Below are 26,410 nucleotides of genomic sequence, written 5' to 3'. Positions count from 1 at the left end.
GAGATATGTTGAGTTTCAGGAACACTGTTTTTTTTATTAGGATGTTACAATATTAAGGGAATTAATTATATAGGAAACTATGTTATTGTATTTCTAGGGATTTACTTATGTTACCCTTTTGAGTTAGCTGCTGTTTAAATTAGGTTTGGATCATAGTATTAAGTTCCTTTAAATTTTGTGAAAACCAGGGATAAGAATTCCCTTCCACATTGGACTGAGAGCCTGGGAAGTCCAGCTTTGTAGGTAAACTCTCTACTGGGAGCATCAGTACCAAGAGATTTTCAAGACTGCAACTGGTAGGGAAGAGACAAGATATGTTCCCTATGTATAAAGAAACTATTTTAGAATTGGGAACTTTGCAGTGTACCACTTAGGGCAAAACGTTAAGAACACACTGTTAATATTGAGAGCTTTAATAAGCACAGACTGGAATAATAAATGTAATCATAAAATTCAAGGTTGTGAAATGTTTTTGATTTGTATTTGGTTGTCATGTTTCACGTGTAAAACTCAGTATGACTGTGATTGTGTGTTAATAAAAAGTACCTATATCTTCCTACTAGTAGGAAATTCCTGTCCTTATATTCAGAAGAACTGGTCATTAATGCATGTATAACCAGAAAAATCCATACACATATTTTTTGATGTGGTGGACATGACTACTATCGTTGACATGCCACTGGGAAGAGGGAAGGACTTATTCCAGCCTGTCTCTTAAGAGACTAGGAGCTTGCCTTCTTAGTCAAATGCAGTGTGCATGATAATGGAAATCATCAACCCACCAACCGGTTAATATAAGAGACTTCCTCAGCTCAGCCCAGCCATCCTTAACAATATCATAATTTACAAGTGACATGCTCAAGTTGTTTAGAAGTGGAGCAAGGAAGCATCCATAGAATTAAGTATTGTGGGCTCCAGGCAGTAGGGGACAGTTTTCTACTGTGAATTGGGTAAGTTCTTGATTCAAAATTGACTTCTGCCTTGGAAAAAGAGAAACCAACTCCATGAACTTTTGGGACTGGCACAGTTTGGCATAAAATAACAGTTCATCCTCAGTAAAGGAACTGGGGAACATCTTTGGATCCTTGGAAGAAGGAACATGATTGGGAGCATGTGATCAGACTCAACAAGCAGTCATGGATGGGGCTTCAAGATCCAGGTCTTCTGGAGATTCTCTTGACTCTGTTCCTTTTTCCTTCCCTTTAGCAATTGATTGCCATGTGGTCTCACTCTTTCCTTCTTCCTTGCACTGAGCAGAGGAAGAGAAACTTGGCCTCACTCTAGTGCTCTTTTCCTTACTCTTCTCTCTTTATTGGCCAGGGGAGTAGAACGCGCTCTCTCTTTCTCCCTCTCCCTCTCCCTCTTCCTCCCCCTCCCTCCCTCTCTCTCTCTCTCTCTCTCACTCTCTCTCAGTTTTCTCCTGGAGGATGAAGCAGTAGGGAGAACAGTAGCTGATGACAATCTCTGTGGGCAGAAGTAGGTGGCTACTCTTCTGGTGGGCTGAGCATCAACTGGCGAGCTTTTCCTTTGCTTTCTCTTTTCCTCTCTCTCAACAAAGAGTTCGGAGACCATGTGGTCATACATGTGTAGAAAGGCCCCATTGTGACCGGGACAGGTATTGATTATTAATCTGTCATATTTTTCCAGAAATAGGTCTGTCATATTCTTAGAATTAGGCTTAAGGGTTCTATTTCCATTACATAGGAATCATTTTTAATAGATCTACATGTTTGTACTGAGCTAGGAATCTCCATATGCCTGATAGGCTTTCACTTAGAATGTTCATACTTTTGTGGATAAATGTTCAATTATTGAGCTAATACTTTTTCCTATAGCCTATTAAATGCTTTTATTGGCAAAACTGTGTCCTCATTTTATGGTACTCTTGTGGCCAGTGCTCAGAAGATTTCCAAATTATTGACCCCCAACATATTTGGTGTTATAAACAAGTTGCATTGTATATTATAAAGCACTATATAAATGTGTGGCATTATTCCTTGGAAAACTCAACTTCTACTACCAAAGAAAAAAACTCCTGATCCTATTGGTTTCATAGAATTTTACCAAACTTTTTTTTTTTTTTGGCTAGGTAATGGGGTTAAGTGACTTGCCCAGGGTCACACAGCTAGTAAGTGTTTTGTGTCTGTGCCCGGATTTGAATTCAGGTCCTCTTGAATCCAGGGCTGGTGCTTTATCCACTGTGACACATTACTAAACTTTTAAAGAACAATTAGTACCAATACTACACAAATCATTCTCAAGAACTAAGAAAGCACTCTATTAGACTCCTTTTATAAGGCAAATATAGTATTAACTGCTAAACCATGGAAGGACAAATCAAAGCACTACAGACTTATATCATTAAAGAATAACTCAAAAATCCTGTCAAATAGACTACAGCAATTTGTCAAAGAAATCATTGATTATGACCAAGTTGGATATATGCCTATAGGAAAACAATCAGCACAATTCTTGTATTATAAAAAACAAAAGCATTCCAAATCACATTTATGTTAAAAGCCCTACAAAGTGTGGGTACAGAGAGACCTTTTTTTAATAACATAAAAAATATCTGAAACCAAAAGCATCATATGCAATGGGGCTACACTAAAAGCTTTCCAAATAAATGTAGCTATAAAGCAAAGATGCCCACTCTGCTATTATTTGATATGGTTCTAGAAATGCTAGCCCTAGCAATAAGACATAAAAAGTATAAAGATAGGCAAAGAAGAGATAAAATCACTCCCATTTGCTGACATGACGGTTTAGTCAGAAAATTCTGAGTGAACAAAGACACTAATTGAGACAATTAACAACTTCAACAAAGTAGCAGCTACAAAAAAATCCCACAAAAATTAACAGCATTTCTATATAATAAAATCCAAGAAGCAATAATAGAATGGGAAATCCCATTCAATGTAACTACAAAATGTATAAAGTATCTGGGGATCAATCACTAAAGTACACAAAATACTTATATAGATTTAATTGCAAAATGCTCTTTAAATAAAGAACAACTTGCATGCTCTTTTAAAGTTGTAGTTTTAATTATTAATGATATGTTGATTCTCTGTGTAAAGTAATTTGGAAATGCATTTAACAGAACTGAAGTCACCTGATTGGGAATGAATTTGTTTCATGTTTCAAATTGGTGAACTTTTTGTATCAGTTTGTCACACAACTTTTCGCGATTTGGTTACTGCTGAAATAATTTGGCTATTATTGGTTATTGTTTTAATGTGTAAATTTGACAAAAAGCTTGTTTGGGTTTTGACTTGCTGAGAATTTGCAAGTATATAGAAATAATCTCTAATGATTGGCTTTTTACACCAGGACAAATTTAAATTTGAGACGTAAATCCTGGAAAAGTTTTTCCTAAGCTGTGATTAGTGAAACTTGCCATTTGAGGTTAAAAGAAAGTTCATGATTTTATTTTGTCTAATGGATCATAATAATCCATCCATAAATCAATAATCCACCATCTGAGACATGCCACAAGCTACTCAGAGAGAATGTGAAAGTAGTGGGAAGTCAGCATTGAGAAAACCTGAGAGGACAATTTTAGCCTCAGTCTAAGACGCGATCTTCCTGGCTCAGTTTCCTCATTATGTTCCTTTGAAAGGTAATGCTCCCCCCCCACTGGCTATTCCTGAGTCTGGCTATGACATGGATTTGATACTGCATGGTTGGAAAACTGAATTATCTGAATCCAAACAGAGCTAAGTATGTTTTATCCTCTCATTTGGGCCCTAAATCTAGTCCCTGCTTTATATCTGGGCCCTGCAAGTCTTTTCCGTCAGATTTGTGTCTTCCAGACCACAGGCCATTCACCTACAGTTGGTAGCAAACAGCAGGTACCAGCCAATGTCCCATCGTTCCCTGGATGCTTGGTTCTTGTCAAACCTCCTTTTTGGGACCCCCTTGAGGCAGGAAGCAGTTTCAGAGGCCAAAGACCTTCGCCCCTTACCCCAAAAGAATTTAGATCCCATTTGAGGGGGGAATGATGAGGATGGGATCTAGGCCCCAAAAAGGAAAAACCTGGACTTTCCCACTTGGCCAAATCTCTGGGGGGGGGGGGGGGCCACCAAAGCTATAATCCCATCAACCAGCCTTTCTTTGTGGCTACACACAATCTCCCAATTCTGTTACCCTTAACCTAGCCTAGCCCTCCATTGTCTACCTCCCTATTGCCCCAGTCCACTTCCCAGCCTTAATCCTATCTAGGCTCCATTCTCCCTTGACCACTGTGATCTAGGTCTCTGGACTTCTATTACCTCATAGACTACTTGGCCACTCCTAGATCCCTCCCATAGTCTTTCTGTATATAAGGTCCACCTTGTGCTCAGTCAAGATGTTCAGATTCTTATAATCCAGACACTGCTCTGATTTTTACACTCTTGCCAAAAGCTCGCAGGTGCTCGGATTCCTTAAGAGTCTGGCTAATATGGCAGATCTTTAATAAACCTTGTCTTTGGCTAAAAAAACCAAAAACACCAAAAAAACAAACACCCCTGGTGAGGTAGATGCTGTTATCTCCATTTTATAGGTGAGAAATCTGAGACAGATAAAGGTTGAGTGATTTGCCCAGGGTCACTTACCAGCTGTGTGGTTGGATTTGAACTCAGGTCTTCCAGACTTTGGCCAAATGTTCTGTCCTATACCACCCAGCTGACTATTAAAGATTCCACAGCTAAACTTATACCCCAAGGAGGTTATTGATAATTTTTTTTAAAAAGTCCCTATGCACACCAAGATATATGTATAACAGAACCCTTTGTGATAGCAAAGAAGTGGAAACAAAGGAGATGCCCATTGACTGGGGAACTGCAAAAGAAACGGTGGCATATGAATGTAATGGAATTCCTGTGTGGTAAGAAATAACGAATATGATGAATATGGAGAAGCATGAAAGGATTTACAGGATCTGATGCAGAGTGAAGGCAAGTCAAGGAAACATACACAATGACTATGACAATGTCAATGGAAAGGATTACATCAAAAGTAAATGTTACAAAATTACAAAGAATAAGTCTGGCTCCAAAGAAGAGACGAGAAGCCGCACCCTCGTCCCTTGCAGAAGGTAGCAGGGTCACATCTGTGTACTCAGCAGATATTTTTAGACTTTAATGTATTGATTGATTTTGCTGATTAAAATTTTTTTTCCTTTAAAAATCTACCTCTGGAAGGGTAATAGAAGAGGGATGCCAGGAGAAATTTTGATGATGTTAAAAAAAAAAAAGATCAATAAAAATTTATTTTAAAAAAATATTCAAATTCCATGAAAATCCTCTAATGCCTCCTTGTGAATGAACTAATGAAAAACCGTTATTAAGTGCTCACTTTATGGAAAACAACCGTCCTAAGCACTGGATCAGATACAAATGGAAAAGACAACCCCAGCAGGACATTAACTGTGGAGTAGGAGCCACGCTGGCCCGTGTCTGGAATTCACTCACCCTGCATATTTTCTTCCAGGCTTAGCTCAGGTGTCACCACTGAAGTGAAGCCCTGCCTCCCCACCCAATTCGTTAATGCTCTCTTCCTCTTCAGTTTACTTTTTGTAAGTGCTTGTGAACCTGTAAGCTCAGAGAAGACAGGGATTGTTGTTCTGAGCTCTGTATCCCATACCTAGCACATGGCAGGTGCCCAGTAAGTACGTGTTTGCTGATCTGATCAATGAGGTGAAAACTATCTACTACTAGGGAGTTGCAATCCACATCCATGGAGAAAGTGCCTACATCAAGAACTCAGCATTCTTTAAGAATTGCAGCCAATAGCGTCACTGATAAGCCTTCAGGTGGCCGCTGCTCCTAGCACCCCCTCAGTCTTCTACTACTTGTGTGTGTAAGAGGTGTGTGACTCTGTAATACACCTGCCTCATTACATGGGGTGTTCCAAAAGTCTTAGTGGATTTTTAAGGTATTAAAACTTAAGAGTGCATGTGTAAGCTATTAAAGCTTAAAATGACACCAAGACTTCTGGAACACCTTGAATATATGAAAGCAGGGCTAGAAGGGACCTCAGTGGTCATGTAGCCTAAGCCCCTCAGTTCACTGATGAGGAAACTGAGGCCCAGAGAGGTTAAGTACCTTGGCCATGGTCACACAGGTTCCTACTGAAATTCAAACCCAGGTCTTCAGACTCTAAATTCAACATCCTTCTCCCTACATCACTCTGGCAAAATATCTTATTATGTCCTCCTCTGTCCATATATATATATATATATCAGATTTTCTGCCTTTAAAATATATGTAGTGATAATCAGGGTCTATTGTTCTGATCCTTTATAATACTTTACATTTTTTCCACATTTGTCATGTTTTATGGATCAATAATACATTCAATTAATTCACTTCAACCATTTTCCCCAAGACTTGAAATGTTTTTGAAAAAACAAAAACTGCTATGAATGCCTTTTTTCCATAGAGAGGTAATAGTTCTTAGCAGTGGAATCACCAGGCCAACTAGTAGAATCAATTTTGTAACCTGTTGGGTCTATGGTCAAGATTATCTTTCAGAAAACTGCACCACTCCACAGCTCCTCAAGGCAGCAATGCCCCTATTTCCTACAACCCAGTTAATACACAATCTTATTGTTGTCAACTGTTTGCCACTTTTCTGGGTAAAAAGTTATATTTGATCACTGATCAAACTGAAATTTATTACAGTGCACAATGCAGATTTTAATTCATTTTTTTTGCTATAGATATTTTCCTAATAAATTTTACTGAATTTCTTTCCCCAATCTTAGGTTTTTCAGATAAAATTTTGGTTTTAATTTAATCGATTCCCTAAATCCATCCCACTTATCTAGGGATACGGAATTCTTACGGTAGGAAACTCTCCCTATCAATTTAGGTTGCCACATTCCCTGTAGTTATAGTCTTAGAAAGCTGCTGAGAGGTGGGAGGTTGTGATTGCTTAGGGTCACATGGCCAGTATACACTCCTCAGAGGTGGCATGTAAGGCTACCTCTCTATTCACTATGCCATGCTGCCTCTCTCCCACTGATCTACTTTCCTGTCTTCTGTAACGTAGCACCGGATAGCTTGATAAACAATTCTTTGATAACTGAGAGGCACTGTGGCTTATTTAATCTAACTAAGCTGCAAGCAACTAAAATTTATCTAACAGGTTATAAATGGTATGAACTGATGGAATCTTCAATCTATAACTTTTTTGGGTGGAGAAGGCAGGGCATAAGTCTTCTTTTTATCACTTTTCCATAGCTCCTTTTGATATGTTTTTCCTTATAAATTTTGTTATAACTTTATCTAATTTTATTAAATAACCTGTCAGCATTTTGACTGGTATTGTACTGAAGCTATTGGTAAAAATTTTGACACTTCCCAAATTAATTTTAGGGCCTCAACCAAGCCATGATGCATAAAACATCCCTTTTGCTTAATTAGTTCATTTGCATAAAAATCACTTTATAATTTTCTTTACATAGGTTCATTGTGTATCTTGGCAACTGCCTTTGCACACTTATGGAAGGCATTTGGAGTATGTTAAACTGAAATGCATACCCAGATATTCAAAGCATTGTTACTATTGTAAATGATATTTTATTAATTTCTCCTGATTTCTGTTAGTCACAAATAAAAACACAAATTACTTTTGTAAATCTGAATCAGCATTCACTTACTGAGCACCTTCCTGTTCTCCAGGGAATTGGGCAGGTTTTTTTCTTTTGTTTTTAATGAAAAGGCAAGACCATGGTGAAAATTAACAAGGAACATTTCTGATAAGGATCATCTTCCTTTTCTCTAACATTTAAGTCTGTTCCCCCACATACAACAAAATTTTCCCTGTTTAAAGTTAGAAAGGCCCTCAGAAATAATCTAGTTTAATGTTCCAGTAAGAAGTAGGAATCTCCTTTACAACATACTTGACAGAGAAATCATTCAATACTTCTAATGATGGAGAACTCATTCCTGGGCAAAGTAGTTGACAAACTACTTTAGAAAACTCTTCTTTAGGCTAAACCAAGATATGCTTCCCTTTAACTTCTATCTTCCATGGGTCTTAAGATTACCCTCTACCTTAAAATGATAAGTAATATTTATCTAAAATCACCAGTAAACATTATCTGTAACAGGGATAAGCTAGACGCCTTCTCAATACAATCAGGGGTGAAGGAAGGATGCCCATTATCACCTCTATTATTTAATATTGTACTGGAAATGTTAGCTATAGCAGTAAGAGAAGAAAAAAATTAAAGGAATTAGAGTAGGCAGTGAGGAAACAAAACTATCACTCTTTGCAGATGATATGATGTAATACTTAGAAAATCCTAGACAATCAACTAAAAAACTACTTGAAACTATTAACTTTAGCAAAGTTGAAGGATACAAAATAAACCTACATAAATCATCAGCATTTCTACATATTACCAACATAGTCCATTTAAAATAACTATAGACAATATAAAATACTTGGGAATCTACCTACCAAGACAAACCCAAGAACTATATGAACACAACTATAAAATACTTTTCACACAAAGTCAGATCTGATTAACAGGAAAAATATTAATTGCTCATGGGTAGGCCGAGCTAATATAATAAAAATGACAATTCTACTTAACTTACTTGTTCAGTGCCACACCAATCAAACTACTAAATTATTTTAGAGATGCAGAAAAGATAACAAAATTCATCTGGAAGAACAAAAGCTCAAGGATATCAAGGGAATCTATGAAAAAAAAAATGTGAACAAAGGTTGTTTATCCATACCAGATCTCAAACTGTATTATAAAGCAGTAATTATCAAAACAATCTGATACTGGCTAAGAAATAGAGTGGTGGATCAGTAGAATAAATCAGGTACAAATTACATTACAGTAAACGACCAGAGTAATCCAGTATATGATAAACCCAAAGATCCAAGCTGTTAGAACATAAACTCATTCGACAAAAACTTCTGGGAACAGTGGAAAACAGTGTGGCAGAAACTAGGCATAGACCAACATCTCATATTGTATACCAAGATAAGGTCAAAATGGGTACATGACTTACACATAAAGGGTAATACCATAAGTAAATTAAGAGAACACGGAATGGCTTATCTGTCAGATTTATGGATAGTGGAAGAATTTAGGACCAAAGAAAATAGAGATCATTACAAAATGTAAGAGAGGTAATTTTGATTATATAAAATTAAAAAGTTTTTGCACAAACCAATGAAACTAAAAGAAAAGCAGAAAACTAGGGGAAAAAAATTTTTTTTGCAACAAGTATCTCTCATAAAGGACTCATTTCTCAAATATATAGAGGACTGAAGTCAAATTTACAAAAATACAAGTCACTCCTCAATTGATAAGGATATGAACAGATGAAGTTTTCAGATGAAGAAATCAAAGTTATCTATAGTCATTTGAAAAAATGCTCTAAATCACTGTTGATTAGAAAAATGCAAATTAAAACAATTCTGAGGTACCACACCTCACACCTATGAGATTGGCTAATATGACAAAAAAGGACAATGTTGGATGTTGGAGGGGATATAGGACAACGGGGACACTAATGCACTGTTGGAATAGTGAACTGATCTAACCATTTTGGAGAGCAATTTGGAATTATGTCCAAAAGGCTATAAAACTGTGCATACCCTTTGATCCAGCAATACCATTGCTAGGTCTATTTCCCAAAGACATCTAAAAAAAGGAAAAGGACTTATTTGTACAAAAATATTTATAATAGCAGCTCCTTTTGTGGTGGCTAAGAATTGGAAATTGAAAGGATGTCCATCAATTTGGGAATGGCTAAATAAGCTGTGATATATAATCGTAGTGTAATAGTATTGTAAAGATTGACAAGCAGGATGATTTCAGAAAAACTTAAAAAGACTTACATGAACTGACACATAGTGATGTGAACCGAACCAGGAGAACATTGTACATAATAACAGCAATATTGTTTCATTAAGAATTATGAATGACTTAGCTAGTCTCAGCAATACAATGTTCCAAGACAATCGCAAAGGACTAATGAAGCATACTGTCTGCCTCCAGAGAAAGAACTGATATTGACTAAATACAGACTGAAGACATGCTATTTTTCACCTTCTATCATTTTTTTCGAGTCTTCTTGTACAAAATGACTAATATGGAAATGTTTTACATAATTACACATGTACAACCTATATCTGATTGTTTACTATGGGGGGGGCGGGAGCAGAGAAGGGAGAGAGGGAGTAGAATTTGGAACTCAAAACTTTAAATAAAAATCTTAAAAAAACTGGAAAAAAAAAAAAGATTACCATCTGGAGTTACAAATAACTGTCATTCAAATATTTGAAGATAACTTATCAGGTCCCAGTAGAAATATCCCCAGCTCCTTCAACTATTCTTCAAACGAGAGAAGGGATGGTTTTTTACCTTTATTTGTACTTCTACCAATAAGCACAGTGCCTGGCATACAGCAGGGGCTTAATAAATGATTGTTGATTTGACTTGGCATGTTGACCATTTCTAGTCCATCTCAGTGTCTAAAAAAATATTCTGAATATAATAAAACTAATGAAACAATTTTATTTCTATATTTTTCATAATATTCACATTTTAAACAAAGCAGCTATTTTCTTTATGAAGACCTAAAGCACAACATGTAGTAATGACTTTTACAACATAAAATTCTCCTTTTGAATGACTTATAAAACATATGTTTATTGGAATTTAGAGTGGTACCTTTCTCAGTTTTCAAACCACTAAATCAATCAAGTTCAGTTCTAATCAAACAACAATAATTGCAGAAATAGCAATAGAGGTTAACATTTTCAGAGAAAGAAACCTGCTGGTACAAAAAACAGTAAGAAATGAGCCTTTATGGATTTTTTTTCTTCTTCCCTTTAGTGGGTTTGGCAAATAAGCTAGGGTCTATCTGTTCCTTTGCTAGTCCTCTGACAGAGAAGAGCCTTGCTGCTCTTTCCTGTAAGGTGCCTCCACACTTAAGTCCCAATGTCATTAATTCCAATTTAAGCTTATCCAAACCCAACACTTCCATTTCTTCAACAGAGCTGAATGCCAGAAGATCTATAGGTTCTTGAACATACTAAAAGAAACAGAAAAAAGAAAATAATGATTCAAATCCCACGTTTCCGTGAATATAGATTTCTCAACTACAAAACCATAAAACATCCATTTTATAGAATTTCCATCTAATTTATATTTTACCCCCAAAAGCATTCAGTGATAGGAATTTTTCAATAGCTATTATCAGTAATCAAGTAAGAATCTTTTATAACCTATTTACATAAATAAGCACCACTTTTTTGTTTTAAAACTGTAATAAAGAGAATAAAAGGCCATTTAAAATATGTAAGATCACTCAGCTCAATCTTTCCTCCCCAGTTATCCACTAAAAATGCTCAAAAAATGCCTCATCACTTATCTAGAATAAAGCTGTTATCTCAAAGAAACCTTTGCTGATTTGAACCCATTAACTCTAGTAATTTGCTGTCATTCTTTCTATCTGCATAGGGCTTAGTAAATTCAAATATATTCAACTTCTCTCTAGCCCTGGTACCTTTGCAAACAAACAACAAATTAATCAAAACAAAAATTCCTAATGGCGATAGGGAAACTAAGAGGAGAACTGTCCTTTTCTATTGAAAGCATTAACTTTGAACAAGAATAATGTTTCCTCTTAAGTTATTTTGAGATGATAAAGCTCTAGGGACAGATTACTCATTTCTTTTTCCTATTTCCAAAGACAATGCAATAAATTAAAAAATGCTATTACATCATTCTTGGAGTACCATTTGCAAAGTAAGGGACTCAGGATAGTACCTATGACAGAGCTTTTCTTAATATAAGGAATAAACTCCCTTATATATTAGATTATCAACAGTGATATTCCAAAAGGTGGGGTGGGGAAATAAGATTATTCTTGCCTACAAATAACTAAGAATTCAAGAAAGATTGGCTGCACTGACCAAAGCCAGCTTCGTTATTGGTTGCAGGATTCTACTAACAATGCTCTAGGAAATTTTAGAAAGCTACATGTGATGTCCTGAATACAAGATGCTGATTTATAAAATCAATGATGTAATTTAATTACGTAAAAGGAAACCAAAGAAGTTATACTGTTGGTTCAGATTTTATCTGTTCTATCCATAAACCTGTTAAACCCAAGTATGACCTTAGATAGGCGTTCCTAAAATCTACCCAAAGGTTACTTTGGATACCTATTCTGAACAGTATGAAATGAAAATTATGTTATCATTATAAAGCAGAACGTGGAGTCACTAAGATTTGATGACCACTCATTCAAAAAAAGGGCTCTCCTCTCCTGAAAGCCTTTTCACACATTCAAATTCTATTTTCTACTCAGGAGGAAAGAATGAATCATTCCTGCTTACACAAGATAAGACATTCACTATCCAATACACGAGCACCATCTAGTGACAAAATGTCGTATTTCCAGTGCCCTGTAATGGAAGAGACCTACAAAAATAACCAGAGCATATAAACTTGATCTCTATCTGAACTTCTAAACAAGCAAGTCATTTCACTAAGTGGCTAATGACAAAAACAGGCAAAAAGTACATGAAAAAGTCACGCTTCTTATTACTATAAATATGAGAAGAAAATAGATTTCTAAGAAACCCACCCTAAGAATATGACTTACTTTGTTTCCTGTCAGGCTTCCCTCAGGTTTATCAAGTGGCACCTTTTCTGGGTTTCCTTCAGTCGCTTCTTTGGTCTGGTCTTTCCTGTCCTGTGCTATATTTGTCTCTTCCTCCTTTCCTGCCACACATGCTTCCTTCTCTACCCCGATTTCTCTCTCCACTTGCATTTCTTCTGTCTTCTCTAATACCTGCTTCTTGTCCAGCTCATCACACACTTCCACTGGGGCAACAGTCTCAGAGTTAATAGTGGGCACCGGTAGTTTTTCTGATACACTCACACCTACAGAATCCTTACAACTGCTGGAAAATTCTGCTGACTTGCCAGTATTATCAGCACAGCCATCTGGCAAGTGGAAGCTCGTTCCTGAAGTGCTAGGGACTTCTTCACTGTCCCCATCATCTGAACTTCCAGCATCCTCCAGGCCGTCCATGCCCATCCTGTCAGAAAATAAACAATATGATTTACAGCTACTGGTTTTGAAAAACTGTGCTATTTATTTGTCTAGGAGAAAGGGTTAGTGTGACAAAAAAGGAGCTTAACTGGCAGGAGAAGTAAGAGAATTTTAAGGATATAGGATACACACTGGTATAACAGATCCAGAAACTGGAAAGTACCATTGCTTCATAATGAATTTTGATTTTTAGTAAATATATTTTAAGGGGTTCATTTAATTTGTAGAAGTTTTTTTTTTTAATTTTGAATTAACCGCAATCCTAAGAAATTAGATAAAGCCACAAATATTAAAAGGAAATGTCAAAATTTTACTTTAAAAAAAATTCACTTTTTAAATTAAAAAAATCTATTTTCTCTCCCTCTCCCTTTCTTCTTTCTCTATTGGAAAAAAAAGAAAAGAAAAAACTCTTGAAACAAGTATGTATAACCAAGCAAAATAAATTCCTACACTGGTCACATCCCAAAACTACATGCCTTAATTTGCACCCTGAGCCTGTCAGGAAATGTTTAGCACGCTTTATCATAGGCCCCTGGAATTGTGCTTAATCACTGCATTCTTAAATCTTTTTAAGTTGTCTTTTTTTAAGTGTTGTAGATTGTTCTCTTGGTCCCATTCCTTCATACCAGTCTTCCCAGGTTGCTCTGAAACCTTCATCATTTCTTGCAGCATAATAGTATTCCACTTTATAATTTGTTCAGACATTCTGTAATTGATGAGCATCCTTTGTTTTCAGTTCTTAGCCACCAAAAAAAGAGCTGCCATAGATATTTTTGCTCATGAGTTCTTTTCCTCTTTGATATGAAGGGCTAGTAGTGGTATCAATGGGTCAAAAGGAATGCAGTTTGGGGGCACAATTCCAAATTAGCTAGACAAATTCACAGCTTCCTCAGCAGTGCATTAATATATCCATTTTCCAACACTGACAGCTCCTCCAACAAGTCATTTTCTGTTTCTGTCAACTCTGCTAATCTGAAGGGTGTGAGGTGGCACCTCAGAAGTGCTTTAGACAGCTTGGATTTCTTTCTTAGAAAATAGCTTATTCATATCTTTGAACCATTTCTCAATTAGGTACTTACTCTTTTTTTTCCTGAAGAATAATGACAAAAAGAAGGAAAAGAAAAGGTAGGCCAACACAAAGAGTAACACAGACAAGTAATCAATCTATCTATTGCACAGTATATGAAGTTGACTTCTCCCATAAGCCAAAAGCCCTGAAAATAAAAAGACATTTGCTCTTCTGTGATTTTTCACCCTGATTATGACAAAAAGAATTTTGTTGATTCTATTTCTGTAATAATCAATAATAGCAGTATTTCAGCCAACATTATTAAATTAAGGAAAGGGAAAGCATTTCATTTTAAAGGCCGTATACAGCCTTGGAAAGGTTTGTAGGGTTCAGAACCAAGAGATCATCTAACATAACCTCCCCATGTTATTGATAAGTAAACTGAGGCGCAGGGAGGCAAAATAACTTAATGTCACAGTCATAGGAAGGATGAGTGGCAGAATTCAAACTTAAATCCTTTGATTCCAAATTCCAACGCTTTTTCCACTACAATATTTTTGAGCACCCATTTCACTATCATATAAACATTTTTACATAAGGCTAATAGGTGGTTCCATAGTCATTTGTTCAATAATTTAAGGCCTTAAATATTGCAACTAGTATTATTTAACTTACCAAAAGCATTTCCTTTTCTTTGATTTGATTCCACCACTTATCTCAGGTTCATTAGGTCGTTTCCTACTGTCACTCACTTCAGGAGACACCATCTTGCTGGAGGCAGCCTGCATACCTGACCAGAAATTTGAACAACTTAGTTTTTCCTGTCTAGTTCATTTATAAAAGCTGTCTAAACTAAAAAGCTGCATGCATGCATGGATACCTACCCACAGACACAAACAAATAGATCCAACTTGCTGAAGACTTCATTTGTTTTTTTTTTTTATGATTAACATGTGAGCAATTTCTTACTATATTCAACTAGATTTTAACTGGAAACTCTCAATAATAGCATTCAGTCAAAAGCATTAAAGTTCTGATGAAGTTAGAAACAAATAACCTTTGTTCTTCTCTTGAAAGCCAGTTTAGTTAAAGTATAAACTTATTCACAGGAAACCAAATCAAACATTTATTATGTGCCTTTTTAAGTGTCATTTATTAAGACACTGTGTTTAGCACTGAAGACATGAACCTACAGACCTTGTTCTCAGAGTTGACAATCTAATGGGGAAAGTGCAAAGAAAAGGTCTGAAAGGGTGGTGTCAAATTCAAAGAGAAACAGAGTCCCTGAGGGTGGCATATTACCATTTTTTATGTTATATTGTTGTTGTTCTTTTCATTTTGTTAAACATTTCCCAATTCTATTTTAATCTGGTGGCAGGCTAGAGGAAGAGCATTCTAGAGCTTTGCAGGCAGGCCAAGAGTTTGACAACTACTGTCTAAACCAGGGGTAGGGACCCTGTGGCCTCAAGGTCACACATGGCCCTCTAGGTCCTCAAGTGTGGCCTTCTGACTAAATCCAGACTTCACAGAATAAATCCCCTTAATAAAAGGATTGGTTCTGTAAGACTTGGACTTAGTCAAAAGGCCACAGTTGAGGACCTAATAGGGCCATGCGTGACCTCAAGGCCACCGGGTCCCTACCCCTGGTCTAAACAAAGGGTTATGGGCTATTTGAAAGGAAAGAGATAACTTTCACCTGGGATGGGGAAATGCTACACTTAATTTGGACTTCTAAGGAAAGGAGTGATGTCAGCAGAAGGAGAAGAGTCTAAACTGGAGTTAAAGTATCTGAAAAAAGGCTGGCACGGCATTGTGGTAAACAGCTGGTATCAGAGTCAAGAAGACCTAGTTTCCCACCTCTGATGGATGCGGCTTGTCTGGGTAAAGCCACTAACTCTAACACTCTAAGGTGTAGAACAATCGTCTGATCTGCCTCAGTGGAGGGAACTCCCTTAACGTAGGTCCTCAAACCAATGACATCACAAATCCAGACAAAAACAGCTCTCGTGATGATGCAAACTATTCCCCAGCAGCCTCCGCTCCTACCTTTGAGGACCGAGTCTTCTAATCGCTCAGCCATCTCGTGACACTGCTGCTGGTAATCAGGGCTGGCAAAGTGGTGCTTTGGCTCCACCAGCTTCCGCTGCAGCCTCTCGAGGCGCCTTTGTTCCTTTTCTGCTTCTCGCTCAGCTTGTTGTTTGACCCATTCAGCCATTCTGGAAGGGGAAAGCCAACAGGCACAACTGCCTTGAACTTACATGGCAAGGAATACGTAGCAACAGGACAAGGGGATGACAGATTCAAGAGAAAAAGATTGTGTAGAACTGAAGTGACTAACTAAGGGGTTGAGGCTGGAGAGAGAAAGAAATAAAAAATCAGGGCCCGAGAAAGTATTGAGGGTAGAGACTGGAGATTTCAATGATGGTGGAGAGCAGGCCTAGTAAGGGAAAGGCAGAGGAAGAAGCAGAATACAGAAGATATAAGTTATGATCAGATAAAGGACTGTCAGGGTTTCTACTCAGACACTTGTGGCTCACGTTGAGATCTGATGTGTTGCCATTTCTACGTGGTTGAGGTACAGGGAAGAAGTAGGTCATAGGATTTAAGGAGGTTTAAGAGGTGAGAGATTAGGGAGCTTGAGGATGCATCTGTTTGAATATTAAAGTCCTCTAGCATAAAGGCAGGACTCAAAGAGCCACCATAATCGGGACTGAGTAGAAAATTTGGATCTCAGGTTTATGCCATGGATTGGTATGAATACTAAAGGCCAATTAGGTATGCCAAGAAAAACTCTATGTTGCCAGCAAGTAAAGGCACAAGGGAATCACAGGCAGATAAAAGGAAAAGGAAGATGATAACCTAACATGTATTTTTGACAACATATGCCATCCTGACAATATGACAGTTCTGTGGGTATCCATAGAAGTGAGTTAAGCTTGCGATACACCTTAACTCCTTCAGTGGGCCAAACAACTATATTGGGTAAAGCTATACAAAATGCATTCATGGAATCATAGCAGGGGAGGGGTAGGAATGGAGCTGTTTGAAAGCACTGGACACATTGTATACCAAATACCACTATGAAAACGAAACTATTTGTTAACAAATAAGAAATAACTGGTTATTAAAGTGGGAGCAATTGCAGAATTGGATGTGTACAGTCAAGACTACTGACTAGTTAGGGCAAGGATCAAAAACTCAACACCAAATCAGAAGGATAGAGATGAAAAGAAAACACTATGTGAAATCATGATCTATTCAAACAAGGTGATGTTGAAAATCTCCAGCATGTTTTTTCTGGGGACAAAGAATTGGAAACTGAGAGGATACCCATCAATTGGGGAATGGTTAAACAAACTGTGGTATGTGATTGTGATGGAATACTATTGTGCTATAAGAAATGATGAGCAGGATGCTCTCAGAAAAACCTGGGAAGACTTGCATGGACTGATGCAAAGTGAAATGTGCTGTGTACAAAGTAACAGTAATACTGTAGGGTGATCAGCTGTGAATAACTTAGCTGTTCTCAGCAATACAATGATCTAAGACAACTCTGAAGGACTTATGATGAAAAATGCTATCCATCCCAAGAGAAAGAACTGATGGTGTCTGAATACAGGTTGAAGCATATTTTTTAATTTTCTTTATTTTTCTTGAGGCCCCCACCCTTGGTCTATGTTGTCTTTCGCAACATCACTATTACAGAAATGTTCTGCATGACGACACATGTATAACCTACATTGAACTGCTTGCCTTTTCAATGTAGGGGGAGGGGAGGAAGGAAGGAAGAGAATTTGGAACTCAAAAGTTTTAAAAATGAATATTAAAAATTGTTTTTACATGTAATTGGGGAAAAAATAAAATACTAAATAAATTTTTTGAAAAAGAGAAAAGGAAAAAAAAAGGAATATCTCCAGCATGATCCATTCAAACAAGTGGATAATACTGAAAATTGGGAAATAGATAAATATGAAGATACTGACATGGACTATAGCTGCTTTTTAAAAAAAGTTTAACTTATTTTAAGCAAGTGCCACAAAAAAAGCCAAAAGGACCTTGCCAAAACGAGAGCATGGCAGTCAAAGGTAAAACTCATTTCCAAAAGAGGAGGATGGCAAAAGACCAGGTAGCCTCATGAAACAGCAATTAGCCATAGAAGGGAAAACAAATCTACTGAAAGCTTACCTTAAACCTAACTAAGCCAAGTTTGGTTTTTATATCCAACTAAGCCATACTACCTTCACGTGAAATAAAAAATATCAAATAGATAGAAAATAGAACACATTTGCCAAAATTTCTATAATAATCTTATCAGTTACAGTGAAAGCACTACATTTGGACTCAACACCTTAGATCCCAATCTACTATATGAGGATGTGGAAACGCTACTAAGGAAGATGGAAATCATGGCTAGACCAAAAGAAACCCATGTGTCCATAGGCAAACACCTTTGAAAGCACTAGAAAGGTCAATTTTCAAGATTTTGCAAAAACAGGAAAATAACAACTAGGGGGAAAAAAAGCACACATGCTATAATTATCCCTCAAAAAAGGAAGTGAGAGGCCATCAACAACTACCAACCCATATGCCTACTTTCCCCTCTATCTATGGAAATTAAATCATTATTGAGGAAGTCCTTAATGAAAACACAAGAGAACAGGCATTCTCCCAGACCCAAACAGTTCCTAAAGCAGGCTTTATCATCAAATATTCCCCTCTTGTGAACTTCTCTATTACTGTTAAAGGTGCCACCATCCTCCTAGTTTCCCAGGCTTCCAACCTAGATGTTATCCTTGACTCCTCACTCTCTCTTACCTCCCATATCCAATCTCTTGCCAAGGCCTATCACTCTTACCTTCACAACATCTCTAATAGGTGCCCTCTTCCCTCCTTTGCCTCCTTAGAGACACAGCTATACAGTAGACAGAGCGCTGGGCCAGAAGTCAGGAAAATCTGAGTTCAAATATAGCTTCAGACATTTACTAATCGTGTGTGACCCTGGGCAAGTCACTTAACCTCTATGCCTCAGTTTCCTTAATTGTAAAATGAGGATAATAAAAATACTAACACCTACCTTTCAGGGTTGTTGTGAAGATCAGATGAAATAATATTTGTAAAAAGCACTAAGCATAGTGCCTGGCACATAGGAGGAGCTATACAAATGCTTACTCCATTCCCTTCTCCATCCTCTGGCACTGCCACCCCTATGGTACATCACCCTCCTCCCTGGATTAATGCAACAGTTTGCATCCCTGCCTCAAGTCTTTCCCCACTCCAGTCCATCCTCCACTCAGCTGTCAAACTGAGCTTCCTAAAACACAGGTGTGACCATGTCATGCCTCCCTCATTTAAGAAACTCCAGGATCTCTCTTATCTCCAGGATCACATATAAAATCTTCTGGTATTCAAAACCTTTCCTAACTTGGCTTCCTCTAACCTTTCCAGGCTTCTTAAAACTTTTTTCACTGGCCTTTCCCCATGCCTGGAATGCTCTCCCTTCTTATCCCTGCCTTCTGGCTTCCTTCAACCCTCAGTTAAAACTCCACCTTCTACAAGTCATCTTTCCTAATCCCCCTTAATGCTAGTACTTTCCCCTCTGTTTATTACCTCCAATTTATTCTGTACATAACTTGTTTGTACATAACAGTTTTCATATTGTCTCCCCTTCTGCCCTTCAGACCATGAGCTCCTCGGAGCACAGACTGGTTTTTTTGCCTTTCTTTGTATTCCCAATATTTAAAACAGTTCCTAGCATGTACTACGCGATTAATAATAAGCATTAACTGACCACTTTGGGGAGTTAGTAAATCACAAGCTCAGGAGAAGTTAGCAAAATGACAGCAAAAATGTAACTTTGAGCTACATTAAAAGAGATGGAGCTTTTAAAAATAACCAGGTGATGGTCCTATATTATTCTGCCCTGGTCAGACCACATCTGAAGAATTATGTATTCTGGCCATATTTTAGGGAGAAAATTGGTAAAAAGGAAAGCATTCAGAGGAGAGGAACTGGGAAGATAATGCCATATGAGGATCAAAAGAACTGGAGATGTTTACGGTAAAAAAAAAAGAGAACATTTATGAGAGGCATGGTATCTGTCAATTATGTAATTCAGTGGCATCAAACTCAAATAGTGCATTAAGAATCCCTTCAGATGCATATTGACATAGAAAACCACTTATTAACATTGTCTATGTTTCTACTGTAGTTTCATTTATTTTGTTAGATACTTTCCACTTGTATTTTAATATGGTTCCAGAGGCATACTTGTTTGACCACCTCTGATATAAATGACTGTCATATGGAAGAGAAAGAGTTGTTCTGGGTGGCCCCAGAGGGCAGAATTAGGAGCAATGAGTAGAAGTTGCAGAGGTATCTTTTTGCTTAATATAAAGAAACACTCCTAACAGTGCAAAAGTGAAATGGATTGCCTCAGAAGGGAGTGGGTGCCTCATTATTAGAGGACTTGAAGTTGGATGCCCTCTTATCAGGTATGTTGTGAAGCAAAGGTTCTTAACCTGGGAAACATGAACTTGGTTTTTAAATATTTTGATAACTTGGTTTCCTTTATGATTCTATGTGTTTTATTTCACATATTTAAAAATTATTTTAAGAGGCTCACAGGTTTTTACCAGACTGCCAAAGGGAATCTGTGATCTCATTTTATGTCTATGACACAAAGTTAAGAAATAATTATTATAGAGCCTGTCAAATAATAAGAAAATGTGGAACAGACAGTACAGATGGGCACTGGAAGTTGAAAAGGAGGAGGACAGCTGGTTGAATTGCTTTCAGGAAATTGCAAAGCTCTTTTACTGACCTCAAGCTTCCCATAAAAGCAAAGTCATTCAATACCAACATTTTATCAGGGTTACAATATAGCTGCAAGATGTGAACCACCACTGCCTAACAACTAAGAATCAATGCCACACACAGGGCAATGGAACATCGAAGTTGGTGCGTGCAGGCTGCACTATCTAACCAATAAATGAACAACTTTGAAGAACAAGGGTAAAGGATGTCATCAAAGAACTGTGTAATAGAAAGAGATGGGCTGATCATGTAGCAAGGGCAAGAGAGACAGGTTGACAGCCAGAATGCTCTACTGGCATCCTCAAAACATTAGGAGTGAAGAAAGCCTCCAGCTTGTTGGGGGGACTTTCTGTGGTGAACTTTTGGAGAAATATAAACAAGTGTCAACATGTAACATCATTGGGAACTACCAAACTGATGAGATCATTGACCCGTCAGAGTACCTGAGTAAGCCAATGAAAGGTATGCTTCTAACAATATCTTTCAAAGATGCTCAGGCCATCAATGTTCCTATAAATGTTTCGACATCCTTAAAGGCAGGATGTAAATACAAACAGGATTTCAAATGGATCACTGGCAGTGACCTGTAAGGATGTTTAAGATTCTGAGGTAATGCTGGACACACTATCTCATAAGGGTCCTTTTAGCCTTATGATTATACCGCTGATTAACAAAGCTGACTATGAATGACTAGAACTTTAAAAAATAACTTCTACTATGTAATAACAAAATTTCAGTGTAACAATATTACCATCGTCCATTCAGTGGCGATTCAGTGTTATAACTCTCACCTGTAATGTGGGAGGCACAGGTTTCATTCTGGCTAAAGCAACATAAATGTTCTGAGGAAACACTGTGGTGCAATGAAAACAGCACTAGACTGAGAGCTGGGATTAGTTAAATTCCAGGACCTAAACTAATAACCTGCATGGTTTTGGGTAAGTCACTTTCCCTTTCTGGTCCTCAGTTTCCTCATCTGTCAAATGAAGGGACTAGGCTAGATGACCTCTACAGGTCCCTTCCAAGTCTACATTTATGATTCTCTGAACTTGATGGGAAATGTTCTCAAAGTTTCATTTTTTTTTTAACCTGTAGAGTTAAATATAAGACTGCAGTTTTTAGGGAGCTTTATTTTTAAGTTATCTTACGCCTTTTCATGGTTGACATCTCTAAGTCTCCTTCCACTGAGATCTCGACATGCTTCTCGATTAGTTGTCTTTTCAATCTGAGCACCAAGAGCTCGAAGCATAGATCCAAAACCTGAAGAAAAGTGATAAAATTTCAAATGAAGAATTGTCCAACAGATATACATTTGGCTTTTTTTCATTTCCAAGTTGCTAAATTTTATAACACTAAATAGCCACTATGCAAACTTTAAATCCATGTGGGGGGAAAAAAGAGAAAAGCTCATTAAAAACATGTTACACGCAGTTTTATTGAAGGATTATAAAGCATCTTAATTGTACAAGAAGTTGCACCAGTGACAACTAAAGATTAACAGTGATCTTGAAAATTTTGCAAAACAAATTAAGATTCTCACCACCCCAAGCAACATACATAAAAGGATCTGCAAACCACTTGTCAACTAAATGATTTTTTTCCTTCTAGGTTCTTTTTCTTTTCTTATGGAAACAGTTCTTTCTCTCATAAAAACACCTGTGCTAGGCTAACATATTCCAAAAGGACAGGCAGCCAGCCAAGGGTTCTGAGACGAACAGCTCTGGAAATCACTTGGAAGGAGGTTGCAGAGTATCTAAAGGAAATGTAATTTTAAGTATAACGAGTTAGTCTAATGAGTTCCTCCTGTGGGATTCAAAGTTGTTAAATATTCCAAGTTGCTATTTCCTAGCTCTTCCAACATTTGAAGTTCTCCAAGGTTCCAAACAGACGCTGTGTGTTACATCTAGAGAAATCTTAGGAAGCATTTACATGCTGTGCTCACTTCCATAATTTATTCCCCCATCCCTTCTCAAATATTTTACTGGAGACAAATTATGCCTGCAAATTGAAACCATAAATATAATCTTTCTACTAACTCTTTGCCTCACTTTCATTTCCAGTCCTTAGTTTGAACTTGGAACTCCACTGGATCTCTAGCAACCAACTGAAAAATTGGTAGAAGCAGAAATATTATGATAATATTCTTCCTTCTATTTTAAGCAAACTATTTAATCAGTTACTTCTCTTCAACTCCTGTTACCAAAGCTTTCAGAAACCAGGAGTTGTCAGAATGCTAGGGAAGAAGTTCTTCCTTTTAGAAATTAAAGAAAAATATTTAAATAGGAACAAAAATAGGACATAATATCTAGATACATCATTTCCTCTGGTAACATCAAATATAAGTTACCTCCTTTTCCTCCACGGAGTCTGGGCTCCAGACTATAAACTGCTCCATATTGAACGATATCTTCAGTATTAGTTAGCTGTCCATTACACTTCACGTAGAAACAATCCACTGGAATACCCTAAATGCAATAAAAAGTTGTTTAAAAAATGCCAAACATTTTTAAAAATTAAGAGTGCAAACAAGATCAGGAAAACTAACTGTATATACACTGACTACATATACAAACAAGGCCAACTGTGTAGAAGAACTTCAGGTGGACTTGGAAGGTGACATAAAGCAAATATATTTGTTGTTATCTTGTTCATTTGTTTGGCTTCATGTTGTCACACACTGGGGGTTTTTTGTAAGATATCTGTCCTTATTTTGTATCTTTTTTTGTTGATAATTAAATAGTTTATAATAATTTTTAAAAATAAGTATGAATGTATGTAAAAACAAGAAATACAAAAGAAACAAGTAGTAGATACTGGATTACAGGTATAATTCAACTCAGATTCTTGGAGCATATTTTAAAAGACTCTCATACTCCTTGTAGTTATAGAACTGCTACCTTCTGTATAGCACAGCATCTGGCTTGGCCACACTAAGAAGTTCTAGGGCCAAAAACAAATTACACAGTGATTTCCATAAAATATTTTTATATCAGTGAAATCAAGCTAAAATGAATTATAAAGAAGAGCCCTGAACAGGGGAAAAACAAATCACAAAAAGGCAAAATGAAGCCTGGGGTGTGGGAAAGTGGGATGGAAAAGGAGGGGTGCCTTAAGGAGCTATAGAAATACATTACCATTTTTGCTGTTCTTTTTTAAAGCACCAGCTGGCTCTAACTGCCTCCTTGAGTCACTGCCAATCACTGTAATAGCCCTGGCTCCCCCAAGCACCAGGTTAGTTAGCTTCACTTGACAAAATAAAAACTTAATACATTCTAGGAGTGATAAAGTGAGGGGAAAAAAAGGAATGAAAAGTTCTTCCTTATCATGAAAAGATCTTTCTCACCTTACACCTGGACTACTATTTAATAGCTTTCTAGTTGGCCTTCCTGCTTCAAGTCTCATCCCACTCCAATCCATCCTTTACTCAGCTCTCAAATTAATTTTGCTAAAGTGCAAGACGGACCATGTCACCACCCCAGCCTGGTATTCCAAGTCAATAAACTCCAGAGTCTCCCTATTGCCCTCAGGATCAAATATAAAATCCTCTGGTTTTTAAAGATCTCCATAATCTGGTCCTTTCCTACCTGTCCTGTTGTCTTGCACCTTACTCTCCTTCACACACTCTATGATCCAGTGACTGACTTCTTTTCCATTCCTTGAACAACACACCCCATTTCCTGATTCTGAGCATTTTCCCTGGCTCTCCCTATGCCTGGAATTGTCTCCCTCTTGGTTTCAAATCCCCGTTAAATTCCATTTTCTTTAAGAAGTCTTTCCCAATCTTCCTTAATATTAATGCCTTCCCTTTGTTGATTATCTCCAGTGTATCCTGTATATATCTTGTTGGTACATGGTTGTTTGCATGCTATCTCCCCCATTAGATTGTGAACTTTTTGAGGGCAAGGACTGTTTTTGCCTTTCTTTGTAAACAAAGGCTTAGCACACCCTGCACATTTAATAAATGCTTGTTGACTTCCTAAACCATTAGCCATTTCACAGATAAACACCTCCCCCGTGGGTTTTCTTTTCTGTTGTCATTGAGAACATATTTTGTTTTATTAGAAATATATTCAAAGTCTTATTGTTCAAAACCTGATCACCTCAAAGGATCACAGATTTAAAACAGGAAGCAATCTGAAAGACCACTTAATCCAACCCCTTCATTCTACAGATAGGAAGCCGAGTCCCAGAGAGGTTAAGTGACTTGCCCGAGGTAACACAAGGTAACCATCAGAGAGGGGATTTTAACCCAGGTCCTCTGACTCCAGTCAGCGCTCTTTCTCTTGTACTACACAGTCACCCCGACAACTTTAAATGTTAGAGGGGAGTTTCGTAAAGTCTTTCATCATTGTGGTGGTTCTGAAACACTTGATTAATACTTTAAATTTTCTTAGCTCCGATTTAACGTCTTACTTTCTAATGTCAAAAGCATTTTCCTCTCCTGGTCCCATTCTACATGAACTTACCGATTTAAAACCTGTATTTAAAGGATTAAGAGTTAAGACATTTCAGAAACACTAACATCCAACTCACTTTGGGAAGTGTTCTCTAATTCAAATGGTCACAGCTGAAAACAGGTCTGTTGGCAGTTTGGAAAGTCGATTGTGTGTGGGAGGAAAAAGAGGAAGCTGAGAAACCAAAGTATTTGCAAACAGACATTTCCTCCTCATGGAAACAGTCCAAGTCTTCGAAAGCATTCAAAACTACTGTTGTTTTCGCCTTTGTTCAATGTGTGAACGAGAAAGGAAAATACAACCCAATACAAAGGGGAAATGCTTCAACAAACACAAGCCCCTAAACTAGAAGAGCCACGCACCCGTGACCACGTCAACACCCGCATCTCCTGGGCCTCCTCCTGAGGAGGCGGGTTCAGGGTCACGATAAATCCCGGCCACGGAGTTGGGGCCCTCATGACAGATAACCAGCTCCGGTGGGCGCCGGGCTGCTGTGGGGACGGGGTCCCAGCCCCCAGAAAGGCTGACACCGAGCAGGGCAAATCCCAGCAGCTCCTGACGTCCGAGGCAGAGGCTTGGGGGAAATGCGAGGAAGGAGAGAGAGACTCCCCCGACCAGCCTGACCCTCCAGCCCAGCCCAGTCCCGGGGACCTCAAGGAACAGCTTCCGTCGCTCGCGTCTCTCCCCTCTTCTGCCTCCCCGATCCGCGCCTACGCCCCTTACCCTGTGCCGGCAGTAAGAGCCGATGAAGTCCCGTACCGAACCCCGAGCCGAAGACCACGGCACTGCCCAGCACTCGGGGCCGGGACCGAACACCAACACCGGCTGCCCGGTCGCCATCTTCTCAGCCAGGGACTAAACAGCTAAGCGCGACACGGCAACCGCGTCCGGCGCGGCTTGATGACGCACAAAGCGGCCCTGCTCCTAGGCCCACCTCCTTCTCCACCCCGAAAAGCCTCGCCCCGCCCTCCCAGCCGCTTCTCTTTACCCCCTTCCTTTTCCCCTCCCCCCAGCAAAGAGTCACGTGAACCGAGCCACCCCCTCCCCCG

At 38.1% G+C, this 26,410-nt stretch overlaps 1 protein-coding gene across 1 annotated transcript; it reads right to left on the bottom strand.

The window, feature by feature from the left end:
• Nucleotides 1-10,649: 10,649 nt before the first annotated feature.
• Nucleotides 10,650-26,237, bottom strand: LOC114050193 (replication stress response regulator SDE2-like). The gene is made up of 7 exons (XM_027871822.1): nt 26,085-26,237; nt 23,255-23,372; nt 22,056-22,167; nt 16,141-16,310; nt 14,770-14,884; nt 12,633-13,071; nt 10,650-11,054 (listed from the first exon to the last, which is right to left on the bottom strand). The coding sequence occupies exons 1-7, from the start codon at nt 26,199-26,201 to the stop codon at nt 10,827-10,829; spliced, it is 1,299 nt and encodes a 432-aa protein (XP_027727623.1). The 5' UTR covers nt 26,202-26,237; the 3' UTR covers nt 10,650-10,826.
• Between the last annotated feature and the right edge of the window lie 173 nt (nt 26,238-26,410).

This window comes from Vombatus ursinus, unplaced genomic scaffold, assembly GCF_900497805.2.
Source record: "Vombatus ursinus unplaced genomic scaffold, bare-nosed wombat genome assembly UNPS02014798.1, whole genome shotgun sequence".
Taxonomy (NCBI): Eukaryota; Metazoa; Chordata; class Mammalia; order Diprotodontia; family Vombatidae; genus Vombatus; species Vombatus ursinus.
This window is presented reverse-complemented; position numbering and strand designations above follow the sequence as displayed.